Below are 19087 nucleotides of genomic sequence, written 5' to 3'. Positions count from 1 at the left end.
AGCGGATGACTAAATCGTTCCTTCCTATTGACTGACCAAGCGTTGTTTCTGAGAACGCTGCTATAGCCGCCACATAAACTTTGAGCGTGGAGGGGGCCCTGCCCCCATCCAACAGCTCTTGTAGGAAGGAAAGCACCTCCGTCACATCACAGTTTGTGGGTGACACACCACGGGCTGTGCACCAGCCCGAAAACACTGACCATTTCGAAGAATAGAGTCGTCTTGTAGACGGAGCTCTAGCCTGCGTGATCGTGTTTAATACTCCTTTAGGGAGTCCAACATGTACCCGTTGATGGCCCAGACATGAAGGGACCATAGTTCCGGGTGAGGATGCCAGATCGAGCCGCGGGCCTGTGAGAGGAGATCTCTCCTCACTGGTACTGGCCACGGGGCAGTACTTGCTAACTGCATCACGGCTGGGAACCAAGGTTGGTTTTTCCAGAACGGTGCTACCAGCAGTACTGAGCATCCTTCTTCCCTGATCCGTTCTATCACCTGAGGCAGGAGAGAGACGGGGGGAAAAGCATAGAGCGGGCGGCGGGGCCACACATGGGCCAGCGCGCTCCTGCTCTTGGAGAAAAATTCTTGACAGTGAGCGTTTTCTTGAGACGCAAACAGGTCCACTTCCGCTCTGCCGAATTTCTTCCACAGCAGTTGGACTGTCTGTGGGTGTAGAGACCATTCGCCTGCCGGAACATTGTTCCTGGACAGTCTGTCTGGTCCTATATTCATGATCCCTGGCACGTGCGCTGCTCTGAGCGAGCGCAGGTTGCACTGAGCCCATACCAGGAGGCGTTCTGCCAGCCTGTACAGTTTCTCGGATCTGATGCCGCCCTGGCGATTTATGTAGGACACCACAGACATGTTGTCCGAACGGACCAAGACGTGGTGACCTTTTATTTGGGGACAAAAACGCGTCAGTGCGTTGTCTACTGCCAGCATTTCGAGGCAGTTTATGTGCAGGAGCTTCTCCCGTTCTGACCACTGGCCGAAGAACGGTCTGCCCTCGAGCAGCGCTCCCCATCCCGAGGTGGACGCGTCCGTGGACACCACTTTCACCCTCGAGGAAGTCCCCAGGCTTACACCTGATTGGTACCAGTCGTTCGCTTTCCAGGGTTTCAGAGCTGTAACGCATTTCTGATTGACCCTGAGGCGAAGCAAACCGGGTGCCCACGCTTCGCGTGGGACTCGCGCTTTCAGCCAAAACTGCAGCGGGCGCATGCGGAGCAGACCCAGCTGGAGCACTGACGATGCTGAGGCCATGAGACCTAGCATCTTCTGAAATCTCTTGAGCGGGACAGACGCGCCGCAGCGAAAAGAGTTCGCTGTGCGTCGAATGTCTACCGCGCGCTGTTGTGATAGTCGCGCTATCATGGATAGTGAGTCCAGTTCTGTGCCCAGGAAAGATATTTTCTGACTGGGTGACAGGGAGCTCTTCGCCCAATTGACACTCAGACCCAAATCCTCGAGGTGATCGAGTAAAATGGTCGTGTGTTCTATGAGCACAGCGCGAGATTGCGCTAGAATCAGCCAATCGTCCAAATAGTTCAGCACTCGCATGCCTCTCATTCTGAGGGGTGCGAGCGCCGCATCCATGCACTTCATAAATGTACGGGGTGCTAGGGACAAACCGAACGGCAGGACTGTGTACTGATATGCCTGGCCCTCGAAGGCGAATCTCAAATATCGCCTGTGACGTGACGCTATCTGTATTTGAAAACACGCGTCTTTCAGATCTATTGACACAAACCAATCTCCTTGGCGAATCTGCACAAGGATTTGCCTGGTCGTGAGCATCCTGAACTGTCGCTTCACAAGCACTTTGTTCAGTTGCCTTAGATCTAGTATGGGTCTGAGACCCCCGTCTTTTTTCGGTACCAGGAAGTATCTGCTGTATAGCCCTCCCTCGCTCTGATCTTGAGAGAGAGGTTCTATGGCCCCTTTGCTCAATAGTTTCGTCACCTCGGCTCGAAGTAGATGTGCTACTTCTGTTTTTACCGTGGTCTCGACGCGCGCCACATAGCGGCGAGGGCGTCGGCGAAACTGCAGCGAATAGCCTCTTTCTATAATGTTCAGCACCCACTTCGAAACCCCGGGTAGCTTTGCCCATGCGTCTGCATGGATAGCTAGGGGTCGAATACGCAGCGCGCTCCGCTCGCTCAGCGATGGAGAAGCTTCGGTGTGCTGTAACACAAGCGTGTCGCTCGTGACATTTGAGGCATGGGGCGCGCTGATGACAGCGGGCAGATTGCCCGCGCTCGACTCCTCTGCGGTGGTTAACCGCGAGGGGGAGGGCTGGGCGGTTCCCGTGGGAACTGTCATGTCTATGTGTGGATGTGGGCGCGGGACAGCGGGCACATTTATCACACCGAAAGCATCGTTCGCTTGCGTGAAGCGAGTGCACGTTGGTTTCGTTTTTACAGAAACCGTGAGACATGCATAACGTGGTGTTAGTGGGCACATTCACCATGTTTGAAGCGCAATCGGTCTGAGCCGATTCATGTGCGCGAGCCCTGTGTGACGGGCTGTGCTTGTGTGTAGAGATGGGCACTGGGCAGTGGGCATTCTTCTTACACATAAAGCACCATCGGCCGTGGCCGGGACACCAGAAAAAATTCACACTTATGGGATTTATCTGGGTAGCCGTAAAAACGGCGTTTGTGTGCAGGCAAGCGGGTGACAGAACCGACTTGTTTACTGCAGGATACACTGGAACAGTCACATTTACTGGAACTGAACGAGCGAGAAGTTGCCATAGAAACAGAGAGCGTCAACATGCTGGCGTTTATTGCAGGCCTGCGTGCATTACAACAGGCTTGTTCACTGCAATATTGACATTTCCAGTCGCCTGAATTCCAGAGGGGAATGGGAAATGTATAGGAAAAAGGAGGTTGGTCCGTCCGCAGCGGGACCAGAAAAACTCCCTTTTTTTCTTACGCCAGTGACGCACGGAACACCATAGAAACGGTGTTTGGGTGCAGGCGAGCGGGTTGTACAACGCGCTCGTTGGCTGCAAAATACACATCTGCAGTCGCCTTTTCAGGGAACTGACAGAGCGAGCATTGACGGCATAATTTTATCTGCCGGTAGACCCGGGGATCGAACGCGGGTCTCTCGCGTGCAAAAACCTGAGAGTCTGCCACTGGGCCACAGGGGGAGACACATTGTAACTCAGTTAGTGCGAGTATTATAAGAGAGCGTCAACGTGCTGGCGTTTGTTTGCAGGCATGCGTGTATTACAACAGGCTTGCTCACTGCAATACAGACATTTCCAGTCGCCCGAACTTCAGAGGGGAATGAGAAATGTACGAGAAAGAGGAGGTCGGTCCATCCGCGGGGGGACCAGAAAACGCTCTTTTCTCCTTTCGCCAGTGACGCACGGAAACCATAGAAACGGTGTTTGGGTGCAGGCGAGCGGGTTGTGCAACGCGCTCGTTGGCTGCAAAATGCACGTCTGCAGTCGCTTTTCAGGGAACTGACAGAGCGAAGCATTGGCGGCATAATTTTAACTGCCGCTAGACCGGGATTCGAACTCCGGTCTCTCGTGAGAAAAACCAATGATTCCGCCACTGAGCCACAGGGGGGGAACGCAAAGGTTTTCGGATGCACGAGCATATAAGAGCGTCACATGCTTTCTTCGGCGTATGCTTGCAGGCGCGCTTGTATTAAAACAGGCTCGCCTGCTGCAATATTGATATTTCCAGTCGCATGATCAGGGAACTGGGAATATGTATGAGAAATTGAAGGTCAGTCCATCCTCGGAGGGACTAAAAAACACATCTTTCTCCTTTCGCCGGTGAGTGACGCATGAATGGGGCGCAGAAGGCAGGGTAGCTTTCTTATAACGTAAAGAAGAACTAACCCCGACGGTCCGCTTCCAGCCTCCCTTGTGAGCGGCGCAGTTTGCGCGGCTTGAATAGAGGGAGAGAGAAAGCTAGCCCCGTGACCGCCCGCTCCTGACATCCTCTGTGAGCGGCGCGGTGTGCGCGGCTCGAACAGAGGGAGAACAGGTATCGTCCCCCAAGCAGGCAAGGCAAGCGGGCGAACCGGCAAGCTTTGCGGGTTGGGGGGGGGGCGGAGGAGCAGTCTCGGAGAAGGATGCCAGGTGAGTCCTCAGAGTCACCATAGGCAGTACCTAACTCGCAGTGAGGGCAGTCGCCGTCAGCGAGTGCGAAAGCTGCGTGATCAGGAAAAGGGGCGTCTTGAAAAAGACGCCCAGCTCTTTTAGTGCAATGGGAGTGTGTGTCGCGGCGGCGAGCACACACACATACATAAACACAGTAGCAGAGAAAGGATATAATGCCGGAAAGCGCAGCAGGAAGGCAAGGAAGGCGGCGCGGCCAGCGACTTCAGTGACTCGTCCCGCTGAAGGTGCTCTCTCTCGACGGCGCGGCTTCTAATCCAGCTCCAGCGATGCGTGTGCTTCGCTTGAAGGATGAAAAATCAGATAATAGCTGCCTGCGAGCGATATTTATAGGCCTAGACCACGCCCATTTCGGCGGGACGTGACGCAGCGGGCGCGAAGTGCCCTGATTGGGTCTGACGTCACGCCAGGCCTCGCTCGATAGGCTGCTGCAGTTGCCGCAGAGCAGCCAATAGGCGCGCGAGCTGTCTCGCCTATGTCTGCATTGCTGCTGCAACGCGTTTTGCATTATTACAAAATTAAGGATAATTTTTGGCTTCAATATCTCGCGGAAAAGGATTTTCCCCTAGCGTAAGATATCTTACGCAGTACGAGAGACCTCTCGTAAGAGAACTAGGATGCCGGGTGTCAGAGCGCCACCGTTACTGTTTACAATGCGTGGAATGGTGCGCTGTGATTGGTTGAGCGGATTTGTGGCATTCTGCAGAGAAAGGAGACGTGTGTGTGTGGCGAGCTGTACCTCCGGGAATGTGGCAAAAAAATAAATAGATAATAAATAAAGAAGCGTCGACGCAAAAAATATGACGTCGACGTAATTTTGGCGTCGACGCGTCGACATCATCGACGCACCGCTACAGCTCTAGTCGTCAGCAACTCGTTTCCCATCATGCTTTTGATCAGCGCAGTCGATGGAGAGCAACTGCGCGAAACTGCCGAATCGGACACGTGCGCCTTGCGCCATACATCAGCATGACATCAGAGCAAGGCGGACCGCACTCGGACACATTTCTAACCAGCATGCATCTCGCGCTGATCACCGTTGATCGGTTCTGCAGAGATTTTGCTCATCTCAAACAAGCCTAATGAGTTTCACTCTTTCTCAGCATGTGATTGGCTGTTCGCTACTGATGTCACAACTAAACTCCTAAACTCAGGATCAAAGCCTGAGTTGACAGAGAAAGTTGATGATCAGCGTCATGGTAGCGTCAACAAAGCCTGGTTGGATTGGTTTGGTTTTGTCAATTCGAAACGTATCTTGCAACCCTAAGTTTGTTAAACTACCATCATGGTACAGGCCACTGGTCTATAACTCCTCCCAGAACAGCCCGCTGCAGGTCATCACCAGTGTTTCCCACACATAGACTAATTCGTAGTGGTGCGTCACAGAATCAACACCGGCCACCACATATTGCGTTTCTCTATTCTTTTTTTTCTTTTTTTCCGCTATTTAAAACACGCAGTGTATTTGTTCAGCTGCATTTAATTTCCCTGCTCTTCCTCCGTCTCTCTGTCACTCACGCGTCTCTCTCACACACACACACACACCGCGTCTGTCTCCATGAAAACAAGATCATCCGAGATAAAAAAATATTTTATATTTTTATAAAGTCCCGACCCTAAGCAAACAAGCAATGCGCCTTCTTTAGTAAGTTAACTAATGTTAGTCGCAAGTTTGCGGTAAAATGCAGTTGGGTTGTCGAGGTCAAAACACTATATAAGCTGTTATGTCATTTTTAGGGTGTTAAATGTGTGGATTTTGGGTTGGGTGTGTGGATTTTGTGAAGGTGTGAAAATTTTTTTATTCATATTTACGAATTATTAACGAAGGAATTATTTTGTTTGGCTATCCGTCCTTTGTAGAACACCAAAGAAATTTAGCAGAATTTCTGAGCTATTCTCTTCAAAACAAATAAAGCTACCATGCACCAAAAAGGACAAACAAGCAGCACAAAATCATTATAAAATTAGACCTCACAATTTGTACAGTTTTCCCCTTAACTTATGGTTATAATTTAGAAATGCTTTGAATTCAGACCTAAGGTTGGTCTATTTTTAAATAAGACAATCAGCAGACTACTGCAGTTATAGAAACAGTTATATTTGAACTCTAATTGCTAAAATCAAAAATCAAAGCCATATGTCTAACCAAGTAGTCCTCCAAATTTTAAGTTGATATCACAAAAATTTTGCATGCTAAAAGGTTTAAAATTATACCTAATTTATAATGATTACTAAAATCATTTTTTCCAATGTGCTCCAAGTGTCCAACTACTAATACACTGACAGTTAACAGGCTATGAAGCCTGGTGTGAAGACCTGTACACATCCCAATTTGGGGACAAGTATCCAAACACCACATATCTGTTTGCCTGGCAATGTGATGCTATTTTGGCCAGACGCTTTCATTGTGCAAGCCATCCAGTGACATTCTGGGCCTGGAAGAGCAGCAGTGTTAAATATCATCTCCTGCAGAGAAGTCAGCATCCCGTCAACGTGCTGGGAAAGAAAAGACATTAATGCCGCCCTCGCTATTTACACAAGCATCGACAGAGCCGTTTTGCATCAGGGTGGTAAAAAAAGAAACCACACGTTTTAATTAATCGTCAAATAAACGAGACAGCAATAAACAGGGTTTGATCCGGAGGTGCTTTTGTAGGTGTAGGAGGTGAGGAGACATGGGAGAAGGAGGAGAGCAGCGGCGGTTAATTATCCAACTATACCCGTGTAAGTTGGGAGCGGTTTGTTCAGTGTTTGAATGACAAAGGAGATGACAGAGGCAAGCTCAGGAGAGGCAAGCTCAGGAGAGGCGGCGATTGCATTGGCTGCTTAATAATTGATCTATGAAAGCAGGAGCTTGTTTCGTGTAGATGAGCACGCCGCCTCATATGATCCCTGAGCCGCTGGAATCAGAGGGATTGTTTTTGTAATATGCCACGAATAAGCAGATCAATGCTCTTTTTACCAAGCGCAAACATCTCACAACCAAGCCTTACCACAGTGAATTAACATGCTTCACACTTGTACACACAACACATTCAAAAACCACACGCGTTCCCTTTGCTAAATCAGCTGGAACTAAATTTACATTTTGCACTGCTCAATATGGCACCAGATAGATTAGATGGCATTCTCATCACCATTGAAAGCCCAGACCTACATTAAATGGGCTCTCTTTTTTTGCTATCTCTCCCTCCGTCTCGCTCTTTCTCTTTCGGTTCGCCTAGTCCGTGCAGTTCCAAACCATAATGAAGTCAGTTTAAACAGCTTTTGAACATTCATTTCCTTAATGAGGGGAAGGTCCTTTAATGCTTTTCTCCAGTGAGACAGGCTGTGTGGGTGCTAATAAACACGACTCACAAAAACAACATCTCTTAACTGAGTATCTGAGACCTTCACTAATTTTTTGTTAGCATTTAATTATACTTCAGCATTATGACTGACATTATAGAGCTCTTTCTGGGAGGATGTAATTGAAAGTAATTTTACATTAATGCTAAGTCTAAAGTGCGATACAACGCAGAGTTTTGAAATATTTTGTGATCGACATAACTGCTTTAAACAGCCAAAGAGTATTCAAATAATTTACTTGAAATGCTGCAAAACCTTTGCTAAACTGCATCATCTACTGCTCTCTGAACTGGATATTGAGTATTTATATGAGGGTGATAAAGCTATGGCTGATGTAACTTCTTCATTTCTAAAGGGATAGTGTTTTTTTGTTGATTACAAATTCTATTATTAGCATAACAATTTGGCTTGAAAAATTAACATGAATTTCAGAATGGCTTGCTATTTGATTTGTTCATCTTTTGAGCTAATGACAGTAACACTCAAGCTTAACACCACAAGTTTGTGTAAAACCTGATGAATAAGTGATCCAGTATGATTTGAAATGATCATGTGACTCTTTGTTACAGATGGTCAGATGCTCTGGCTTCCATTAAACCACACGATGGTATTTGTATCAACCTCATTCATTTGCACATTCAATTCATCTAATGTCAAATAAAATCTGAAAAATCCCTTAAAAACACCCTAAAACTTTTAGGATTTATTTCTAGGTTGAATTATTATTTTTTGAATCCTAGATTTTCAATGTGGCTTCAGACAGTACAAGTAAGCCAGTTTCCCTGAAAAGTGAACTGAATAGGAATCTTTATAGAGTGAGTGACCTCCATGAGTCAAACAGCTTCCTCCTCAGTGTTGCAAACCATTAATTGTTCTACAAGTCTTTGTTTACGACATCAACATAAAAAGCAGCGTTCATATGCTCATTCTCTTTTTCCAGTGTGTTAATTCTGGGAGTTACAGTCTGCCTTAAGGCAGCAAATCTGGTTTAAAACCCCATCACTTTAATTAACAGTGATTACAAATTACACCGTTCAGCGTGAGGACTAACGAGAGATCCAGGCCATCGATAGTGATGTGCTTTACAGCTTAAAAGCGGAAGACAATACTCACCTATTCTGAAGGAGAGCGGGCCACTGGTGGCGTTTCTCACCCACATGGCTAAGAAGAGCAGAGACGCCCAGGCTGCGAGCATCTTCTTTGACTCCTCATGGGTCCAGCCCTGGGGGTTTCCCTTCACACAGCCACCTGCCACACAAAACACAACAGAAGTATTTAGCACACACTTTTCAATCAAAGGAGTTACATACGCATATGGTACAATCGTTTGTTGGTGGCAAAAATAAAATCTAGTTTATTTCACTATGGTAAAGCTTGCTAAACTTTTTTGGTTCCTAAAAACATTATAATTGGGTGCTTCTTCAACTAAAGGGCATTTTCTTTGATCTTTTTAGAAAATACATTTTCTTAAAACACATATTTTACACTTTTACTAGTTAGTCAACAAACAACTAATGTCCAAAAGTGTATAATAATACAATTCAGGATAACTTTGTTATAATTGTTATGCTTTCTAAAAGTCATGAAGCATTTGCCCAACTATACTGTCATTTTCACCACTTTTTCACAATTTTCACCACCACATATTGAGCTTAAAGGTAGGGTAGACAATTTCGGCGCAAATTGTCAATAGCAATCAATCAATAGCAAGCTAGCTTCGAAAGCATAAGATCCCACCCTCCCTTCAGAGCGCTATACAAAGCGCTCACATACAGTAAAAGTGCTTGAAGTTGAAGAAAAACCTAATCATATAACCAATAAACTGTTTTGGAAACTACATACTGTAGGTTTTCTTCTCCTAAAAAGAATGTTCCAAGAAAATTACCACAAAAATGACTAAATGGGAACCATACAATGATGTTCTGGTTTGCTGGCCATTTCAAATTGGTTGAATTTCAGGAAATAAATAAACTACTATTCTGTGATATTTGTGAAACGCTCAGCTGCTTATTGCAACAATAGAGACAATGCAACTACAGTGTCTCTATGTCTAATTACATTAATGATTCATGTCACTACCAACATATGTTTCATACCAGCTGAATTATCCAAATATAATTAAAAAATAACAATCAGATTAGCCACTTGAATAAAACATGACTGATGCTTATCACATTTACAAAAGTACAGTTTAGGTTCATTACTAGTTTAAAGGTGCAGTATGTAATATTGACAGCTAGCTGTTAAAATGGGTAATGAAGTCCAAATTCAAAATGTTGGAGAGAGTTGATACCTCCGCAGGTTGCCAGATTGAGGACACGCAACAGGAACGAGCGCAATTGACCATGGAAGGCGACGAGCCTGGCAATGTATGTTGATCAGTTGAAATTTCCTCATTTTAAAATGCCTCTGGTCATATAGCTTTATAGATGGATGTAGAGGCTTTTAAGGTCGGGTAGAATCTGCAATCTCTGATCCAGTTTATTTGCTGGCAGTATTACAGCACAACGTCACACAAACCATGATATAAAGTTAAGGAAACTAAGCAAACGAGAACAATATGTTTTCATCAGATGTAATGTTTGTTCAGTAGGCTCCATCAGATCTGGATGTGGAGTGTTGAATATTCTGCCGAATCTGAACCACTGAATTTGCGGAAGCGAATCATTTTTTTAACAGACTTTTGGAAGTGAAGTCTGGAATGCAAATATGGATTATTGAATGCAGTGCATTAAAATGCAAGACGTCTACTGTTCGATAACATTACGGGAAAATACAGTAAGCTTTAAAATGCTTCGCTTACTTTAGAAAAAAAAAAAACATAAATCACATATATTGCTTTTACTTATAATGACACATCTAACACTGGCGATTATGTGACACAGCAGACACTGTTTTTCTTCTTGAAGATGTAAATTCTTTCTAAGTACAAACGATGAATGTGAAATCCTTACAAACCATGTCTGTTGGATTTGCTTTGAAGATGCAGTTGCAAAAGCAGAAGATAAAAAGTTGGTCACGATACACATTTATTTGACTGAAATACTCCTGCTTTCTCAATCAAATCTTACTCATTACAACTTATCTTCTCTTGCTTATGCAGAGCATTTAAACACACACACACATAAACACGCACACATCAAGGATCAAGCAGCTAGACAGAGACTTCAAGAAAGGATGTGCATCAGGAAACACATGCCTAATTCATTTATTGAAGCAGGATGTAATGACAATTAGAAATTGCATGCACATCCAAATCATTTTGCTCAAATGCAATTACAGCAAATCAACTTCAATGGTTTCGCATGGCCTGAGCAAAGCACTTTCAGCAGCAGAATACAGAACAGAAACAACATTTGTAGACACTTGTCTTTTTTTTTTTTCTGCTGTACAGTTAATAAATGTCTATAATCTCATGCTGTTAAAATTACTATGGGTTTTTCATTCTCTGAAATAATTAGCAGCAAAATAATAAGCCTAAAGTGTAAAAATAAATATCTCATGGATGTATTTATTTAAATTGGTAATTCACCTAAAAATTTAAATTCTGTCATCATACTCACTCTCTTTTCATTTACAAACCTATATGGGTCTTATCATACACCCAGCGCAATGCGTGTGTTTTTTGCTAGTTAGTTAGTTCGTGAGGGTGAAATTACCATAGAATATTCCACCGCTACATTCACATTCGCCTCAACAGTTGTTTTGCTGTTTTTATAAAAAAAATAAAAACCATTATAAACTAATGTAAAAGTCTGCTCTGCTCATCCAGCACGAGTTGCCGTCGCAATCAGTGAAGCAAGAATCACAGTTCAATGATCGCGTGACGATGGCAAATGATTCGTTGCGCAACAGAGCCTAAACGTCAGATAAATGTCCTATCTTGTAGAATGTGCGCTTAGCACCTAGTTCCCTATACACAGAGGACGCACGATCACGAATTTGAAAGTGAAAGTAAAACACGAACTCCCTGATGCGCGCAAATTAGGCTGCATACATACAATACTAGTCTGTCTCCCATTGCCCATCTCTGGACTGTGTAGTTGTGGCTCTGGTCTCTGTTTTGGTCTTTGTTTGCACTCCGAATATTGAGAGAGTAATGTAACGTCTTAAGGACAACAGACAAGGGAGGCTCCGTTTCTGAACTTATAATCGGAACGCAAGAACAACTGTAGAGACAAACGCACCAGCCTCGTTTCTCTCTGCCCAGCCTTTTCTAAACTCACCGCATTAACCCTATAACTTTCTTTCAATACATTTGATAATTCATACTCATAAAGTAGACCTGAAATTACATGCATTAGAAGATTATTAGTTAAAACATTTCAAAATGCACCTGCATACTATTTTTCCAGTCATGAATTTTGTCATTGAGGATTTCTGAAAAATTGTGCAAAAATCTTGTCTAGTCGCGTTCTTGTGAACCCAATCTCGTGTCTCGTTTCGTTTCGTCTCGTGAGATAAGGGTCTCGTCGTCACACCCCTATTGTTTAAATAGCAAATGCATTTGCGCCCATCTGTTCGCCCATGGGCGTGGCGTGCTGGTCTGAAAACGAGGTGTGTTCAGGCAGATTGATGGCGCATTGCTATTTTGAGGCAACAGAAATAGACTGTCATTGACCAACAAAAACCTGGTCTAAATTCGATGGCGCAGTATTTATTTATTTATTTTATTTATTTAAAGGGCGTATTACTAATATGAGCCTATAGGTGGGTGCACAACGCGCATACACTCTGCTTATTACACACACAAGGACACGGAGCAGCACACAAACATGCCAAATATTAAAAATAAAAGGATTACAATGTAAAAGAATTTTACATAAAGATATGGTGGAATCCATGTGCTTTAGACCATGCGCTTAGATCGTTCAAATAGGGCCCCTTGACTTGCTTTCTTCTGTAGAACACAAAAGAAGATATTTTGAAATATATTGGAATGTTGGATTTTTGGACCCCAGTGACTTTCATTGTGTGGACAAAAACAGTTGAAACATTCTTCAAAAGATCTTCTTTTGTGTTCCAAAGAAAGACCATTTTCATTTTTGGGTGAATGATCCATTTAACACTTTTGCATTTGGTATTTCAGTGCAAAAACTTGAATTTTATCCATTACAAAACCAACAGTCCAGTTGAACAAATCCCTAAGTTTTTTTTCCTTTTTTTTTTTTATCACAACCTTTTCTTCACCTCATTCACAAAAGTTACCACTTTTTAATCGATAAGAAATCACATTAACACCAATTAGAAACTCATCCTGGAAATACAGGACGTTTTTTAATATGAAGTGAGGCTGGAAATGTATCTGGCAAAAGGCTCCATTTAGGAACTGACAGGCAATTAAAAATACAGTAGAGACCCTGCAAACGCCACACAGCATACAATGTAGTCTTTTGACTATGAACAGAAGGATGAAAATAAAATGTGTTCTGTTTCTTACTCGTTTATGAAACTGTCATCGCTCTCAAAGGGAAACATGTGAATCAGACCCGCTGTGTCTTCAATTCAAACCGCTACCCATCTCTGCTCAGACAAGCCATGCAGTGGATTTTTTCCCCCTCTTTTTGTCTCCCTTTAGACAAACACTGTTCAGAGAAAACTTGTTAAAGGTGGAATAGCTAGCCATGGTGACATGGAAGATTTTCTTTCTTTTTTTTAACACAAATGGGGGGGGGGGGGGGGGGGGGGGGGAATGAGTCATTTGAGGGGAGGGTTGAATCAGTAATGGGATACAACAGAAATAGCATGTAGGTGTTCTTTGTAAGACAAGTGCTCGCTGTGGGGAGTAAAACAGGCGAAACAGAGCTTGATTTTGACCAGCCAATGCAAAAATATCTAACAACTAAAGCCAAGTGACTGATTCTATACAATATGGAGTAATTCAATCCAAACATTAATTAGTCCTGTCTCAGTCCACAGGAGGCATTCCTTTGTTAAAGGCATCAAATTAAGGTCTAGCAATTGAGAAGCTGTTTTCAATTAAAGCTAGATAAAGGCTGCTGGACCACGAGCACCGCAAACAAGTCAAACCTGTCACTCATAACCGTAGCTTCATCACATATTCTCTCCAAATACCTCTAAGTGTCCATCAAAGCTCTCGTCTCAAAAACAACGGCCAGACTGACAGACAGCATTTTTATGCTGCACTCACGGCTGACATTCGCTGCCAATCAAAAAGCAAGTCAGGGAGGAGGATTGCTCTTCTAGATGTCAATGAGAAGACTGAACCGCAGGGTAAATACTTTGTGAATACAATTAGAATTCATAACCATTCATAATGGATAAAAAAGTTTCTGGTTGATGTTTTTCTTGAAGTCTCCAAGTTGTAAACGACTGGAAGCGGATGAAAGTAAACACACGCAGCAAGAATTAAATTAATCGTCTGTCAGAAATCAACACATGACATTTCATCATTAAATCGTATTTATTTTTTATTCAGAGGAATCGAATGTAAACAATGCAAGCAGGGAATCTTTAACAGGATTGCCATGAGACACACTCTGGGCCGCCGTTTCATTGTGTCACGCTGCCAAAACAAACATCGTTCCACATTAGAAGTAGCTCTTTACAATTTCGAGATGCAGCCTTAGTGGTTTATTTCAAGAATTTGAAAAATAATTGATTCAAAAGACACATTAGGCACTCACTACTCAGCTACCCGGCCGAGTTGCCCTGCAAATGGTGCATTTTGGAGCTCTTTTGGGGTTGAACACGCTCTGTGGAATAACAACAGTGCATGAGAGTCAGATTTTGGTAAGTGCCTCCTTTGAATTGTCTACTCAAAAAATCATTTTGATTTTCAATTGCTGAGTGCCAGAAAAAAAAAAACTTTAAGAATTAAATGTGTTCTTTTTGTAACATTGAGAGAAAGGTGAACTTATACAATCGTTTACTTTATTTAAAATATTTTGGATTACTACGTAAAATGAATAAATGTTTCTAATTTTATTTGTTTTGTCTTTATCTGCTGTATACCAAAAAGTGTTATTTTTGGAATGTGTATATCAATATTGTGTATTTAATACAGTAAATAATAAAGTAGCCTTTTAGCATGCTTTTATCCAAAGCGACTTACAATAAATGTATTACAGAGAGCGTTCACCTAGAGTAAACTGGGGTTAAGTGTTTTACTTAAAGGCACAATGCCGGTAGCTTATGAATCACCCCTTACTGGGTTCAAACCTAAAAGTTTTGGCTGCCAGCCCAAGTCTTTAACCTCTACATTACAACCCCCCTTAATACATTAAATATTGCTATTTTAATTGACACATTTAACTGCATCATGTAATGTCCACCTTCTCGGTTCCTCTCCAGCCAATGACATTCAGGATATGAAGAGTATGATGTATTTTACCATTTTTAAAGCGATAAATCACCCAAACATGAAAATTCTGCCACCATTTACTCACCCTCATGTCGTTCCTGTACGACAGACTTGCTTTTATGGAAGACAAATAGGAATATATTTTAAACAATTTATCAGTTCATTCAATGAAAGTCAATGAGGTCCAATGTTGAACACTTCTTTGAAATAAGTTGTGTTGTGTTACACAGAAGAAGGAAAGTAATTTGGGGTGGTACCAGGGTTTGTAATTATATATTTTTAAGATGTGACTTCAATTGTCCAGACAACCATTAGCATATAGCACATTAGCAAATTAAAAGTTGGTACTATGGAGGCATGTGTTGTACACACACACATTGGTAACTATCATTATGAGGACATTCCACAGGCGTAATAGTTTTCATACTGAGCTAATGACATTTTCTAGCCCCTAAACCTACCTATCACAGAAAACTTTCTGCAGTTTTACATTTTTACGTTTAGTGTTTTTTTTGCGATTTGAACATCAGCATGTCCTCACAATGTAGGGGGCGTGGCCTGACACCAGATACTTTCGCACCAGATTAACCTTTTCATAGTTCCTAGAACTACTGGCGGATGTACCCGGATTTTGGCGTGTTCGCACCACAGGAACTAGGAATGATTTTAGTTCTAGGAACTCCTTTTTGAGGAACTAATTTAGCTTCAGAGTAGGGTCTAAACCAGCACTACAGGGACTATCTGTGACGTTAGTGTGCGCCGTTTGGCAGAACGCACACGAAAAACCAGGGGTGCTTCTCAATTCTTATTTGTGCATCCTCGTTTCCTTTCCTCGCTTCCTTTCCTCGCGTCTCAGCTCCACCCCCTGTAGGATGCGAGGAAAGGCTGCAAGGAAAAGACGCGAGGACGGAGGGATCGAATGAAAGCTTTTTTTATACATTGGAATACTTGATCATTCAAGCGTCACTTCACCGCGTCATCAGCAGCGCTCAGAGGATCTGCCCTTATGTTGTTGAAGTTTGTTTATTTAAGAATTTCATTATAAATATTAATAAAGCAAGATACCCTGTTGAAATATGTGAGATGTGTGGTTTATATAAACTGCAAAGGTAAAGTATAAATCAAAATTATTGTGACCAATGTGAAGGGGGAGGAGAATTTATACGTGCGTCACGTTTTAGTCGATAAAACTCTTCCGCATATGATACACCTGTGTATCCTCGCTCATGACTCCTCAGGAAGCCTCCTTACTCCTCGATCCTCGACTCCTCGCGGTGCAATTAGAGAATGGGCTTTATGCACAGCTACACTACTTCCTGAACTTCAGCCAGCTCTTTGTTTCCTGTCTGTCATTATTGGACAAACTGATTAATCCAGGTGTGTCTGATTATTGTTACTGAGGTCAGGCACACCTGGATTAATCAGTTTGTCCAATAATGACAGACAGGAAACAAAGAGCTGGCTGAAGTTCAGGAAGTAGTGTAGCTGTGCATAAAGCCCATTGAGATGTCCTTCAAGATGGCTGAGCTCGATCGGTTTCCGGGTCATAGGATGGAGGATGGAGGAGAGAGGAGACGAGGAGGGATATTGAGAAGCACCCCAGTACTCGCCATAAAAAAAAAAAAAGCTGTGTAAACACACAGATTATAGCCTATATATTTACTCCAGAAACTAACTCTACGAACATGGATATATGTGATAGATGGGCCTCTTAACCTTTACGATAAGGAAAAAATTCAACGCAACTTTGAAGGGACCAAGCAAAACAAAATACATTTCTGCTCAGCTAACAACACTGGACATCAACCACACGGCATACGCTTATAACTTTTCATTACTGTCAACTTTCTATGTATGACAGTTCTATCTAATGACGTATTAGGCAGGACTGTTAGACAGATCGTAAATTAATGAACATAGAGAATGTGAGCACTGTTAGCTCAGGCTGTTCTAAGCGCCGTCAAAATAAAGGTCCGCTGCGCCGTCAAAATAAAAGTCACAACAACAAGCCCGGCTTATGTCACTTCAGAGTTCCTACTGGCGATGCAAATGCAACCAGGAAAACGTTCCTAGGGGAACCATTAGTTCTCGGGGAACCTCCCTGGAGGCTAGTTCCTAGAACTAAGTTCCTAGAACTATCTGGTGCGAAACCCCTAATATAAGGACTTTGGGTACTCATAATGTAGGTCAAACCGGCAAATACACACACACACACACATGTTGGGTTTATTGGGACATTCCATAGACAATGATTTTTATCTATCCCCAAACCCTAAACCTACCAGGCTTATTTGAAAACTGTGTGTGTGTGTGTGTGTGTGTGTGTGTGTGTGTGTGTGTGTGTGTGTGTGTGTGTGTGTGTGTGTGTTGAAGCAGGGTTGGAACAAAACTCTGTAGGGCTGTGGCCTTCCAGGAACTGAGTTTGACACCTGTGCCTTATGGGGACTAAAAAAAGTCCCTTAGGTCAAAAATAGTAATTTTATAAATGCATTTGGGAGAGAACAATATTGCACTTGCAGACTGTCTTGCTATATGAGTAATGCTTTTGTTTGTTGTAACAGTATATTATTTACTTTACTTTACTAAGAGCCAAAAAGCTGCATCATAACAACTGCTACATTTAGTCTCAATCACGGCATGAATCACAAGAGACAGCCTGTGACAGACACAAAAGTACAATGTGATTGTATTAGGTGAAGCAGGGGGAATTCAAGTCAACCGGAACATTTTTTGTTAGTGAGATGAATGGCATAAAGTGGCCCAATTTACCTGAATTTATCCTATTCCCATAAAACTTTAAAACTTAAGTTTGACCAAGCAGTTCTGGGATATCTGCCAGTGTTAGGCTACATCAAAATTATTATGGATCTTCATTAATATTGAACATCACAAAGCAAATACAGATTGAAACATTATAAAACAGGGGCCATACTGAGGGTAAAGCTTTAAAATTCAGACCTAAACAGAACCGATCCAACCTGGATCTGAATGGATAACAGAAGAAACCCTGTGACAGAAGAAAATTATGTATGACTCAATATCATATATTTGCAAATCAAATTGCAATCCAGTATGACATCCAACATATAAATGAATTAATGATTTCAATCAACAAACCACATACAATATGGCAAAAAACAAGAAGGTGTGTATGTAAGTGTGCAATAGAATGGTATATCTTAAAATAAAAATAAAAATATAAACTGTATAATCTTTATTAGCAATATATGTTTGTCCCATTTTTTGCATACATTTGAAAATATGTTTCTTCTGTAAGAGAATGCATGGAAAGTTAAAATATAAAACCGATAAACAACAACAACAACTTATACGCTCCTATTCCTATTCCGGCTTTAGCAGGGCATAAACAAAAAGCTTGTTAAAGTCAGTAGGTTCACAACATTCTAAATCAAAACCATAAAAGACATTGATTGGTATTTCACGATGCATACTGAATCACCATGATACCAGAAGGTCACTCGCAGGTTAAAACTTTACTATCAGAGAAATCAACGATATCCTTGCAAGATATATCTGCCTGGTGTTAACATGTCCGACATGAATAACTATAAAACCCATCTGTCGGGTTATTTAGCCTCCATGATAAATCAGCGGTTTAGGAAGTTCTCAGTTCCCTTTCAAGGGAACTCGAGCTGCGTCGAAACGCTGCGGGAACGCCCCTGCGTGAGTGCGTCATGAAGCACGTATGGAATCAATCCAATGGCGAGACGGAACGTCATAGGCGGGTGACGTCATCGACCAGGAAACTATAAAGCACCCCAAAGAACACAAACGCGCTAGCTTCTGTGACTTCAGCAAGCGCTCTGTGTGTGAATCGTATTATCTCTATATTGTCAAAGTGTTTTTGTCTGTCTTTAGTGTTACTAAGCAGGAGTTTTTCACATAATATATATAAAAAAACTACATATAGAGATGGCGAGTGAACAACAATACAAGCAGTGTGTTCATCCTTGCACTCGCTATATTACGGGTGGGGATACACACCAGCTGTGTGTTGTTTGTCTGGGAGTGCAGCATGCCCAGTCAGCTCTCGAGGGAGCTGATTGCGAGCATTGCGAGCGTTTTCCTCTTAGAACGCTGCGCTCCCGCCGATCACTCTTTGAGGAGGGTGGTTCGGTTCGCGCTCCCCGCGGCTCGGGTCCCGCTTCTGTCGAGGCAGAGCGGCGACGTCAGTCGTGGGGTTCGCAAAAGGATCTGACAGAGGGGTTTGAGACGGGCGCTGCCTTATCTCAGCCTTCACCTGTCAGATC

At 43.0% G+C, this 19087-nt stretch overlaps 1 protein-coding gene across 1 annotated transcript in view; it reads right to left on the bottom strand.

The window, feature by feature from the left end:
- grik4 (glutamate receptor, ionotropic, kainate 4) overlaps positions 1 to 19087 on the bottom strand; it is a 375294-nt gene that overhangs the window by 178661 nt on the left and 177546 nt on the right. The window contains exon 3 of the mRNA XM_082179353.1: positions 8606 to 8740. Within this exon, the coding sequence (XP_082035479.1) occupies positions 8606 to 8687 (82 nt within the window). The 5' untranslated portion in view covers positions 8688 to 8740. The remainder of the gene's footprint in view (positions 1 to 8605; positions 8741 to 19087) is intronic.

Source organism: Leuciscus leuciscus (genome assembly GCF_965113295.1).
Source record: "Leuciscus leuciscus genome assembly, chromosome: 9".
Classification (NCBI taxonomy): domain Eukaryota; kingdom Metazoa; phylum Chordata; class Actinopteri; order Cypriniformes; family Leuciscidae; genus Leuciscus; species Leuciscus leuciscus.
This window is presented reverse-complemented; position numbering and strand designations above follow the sequence as displayed.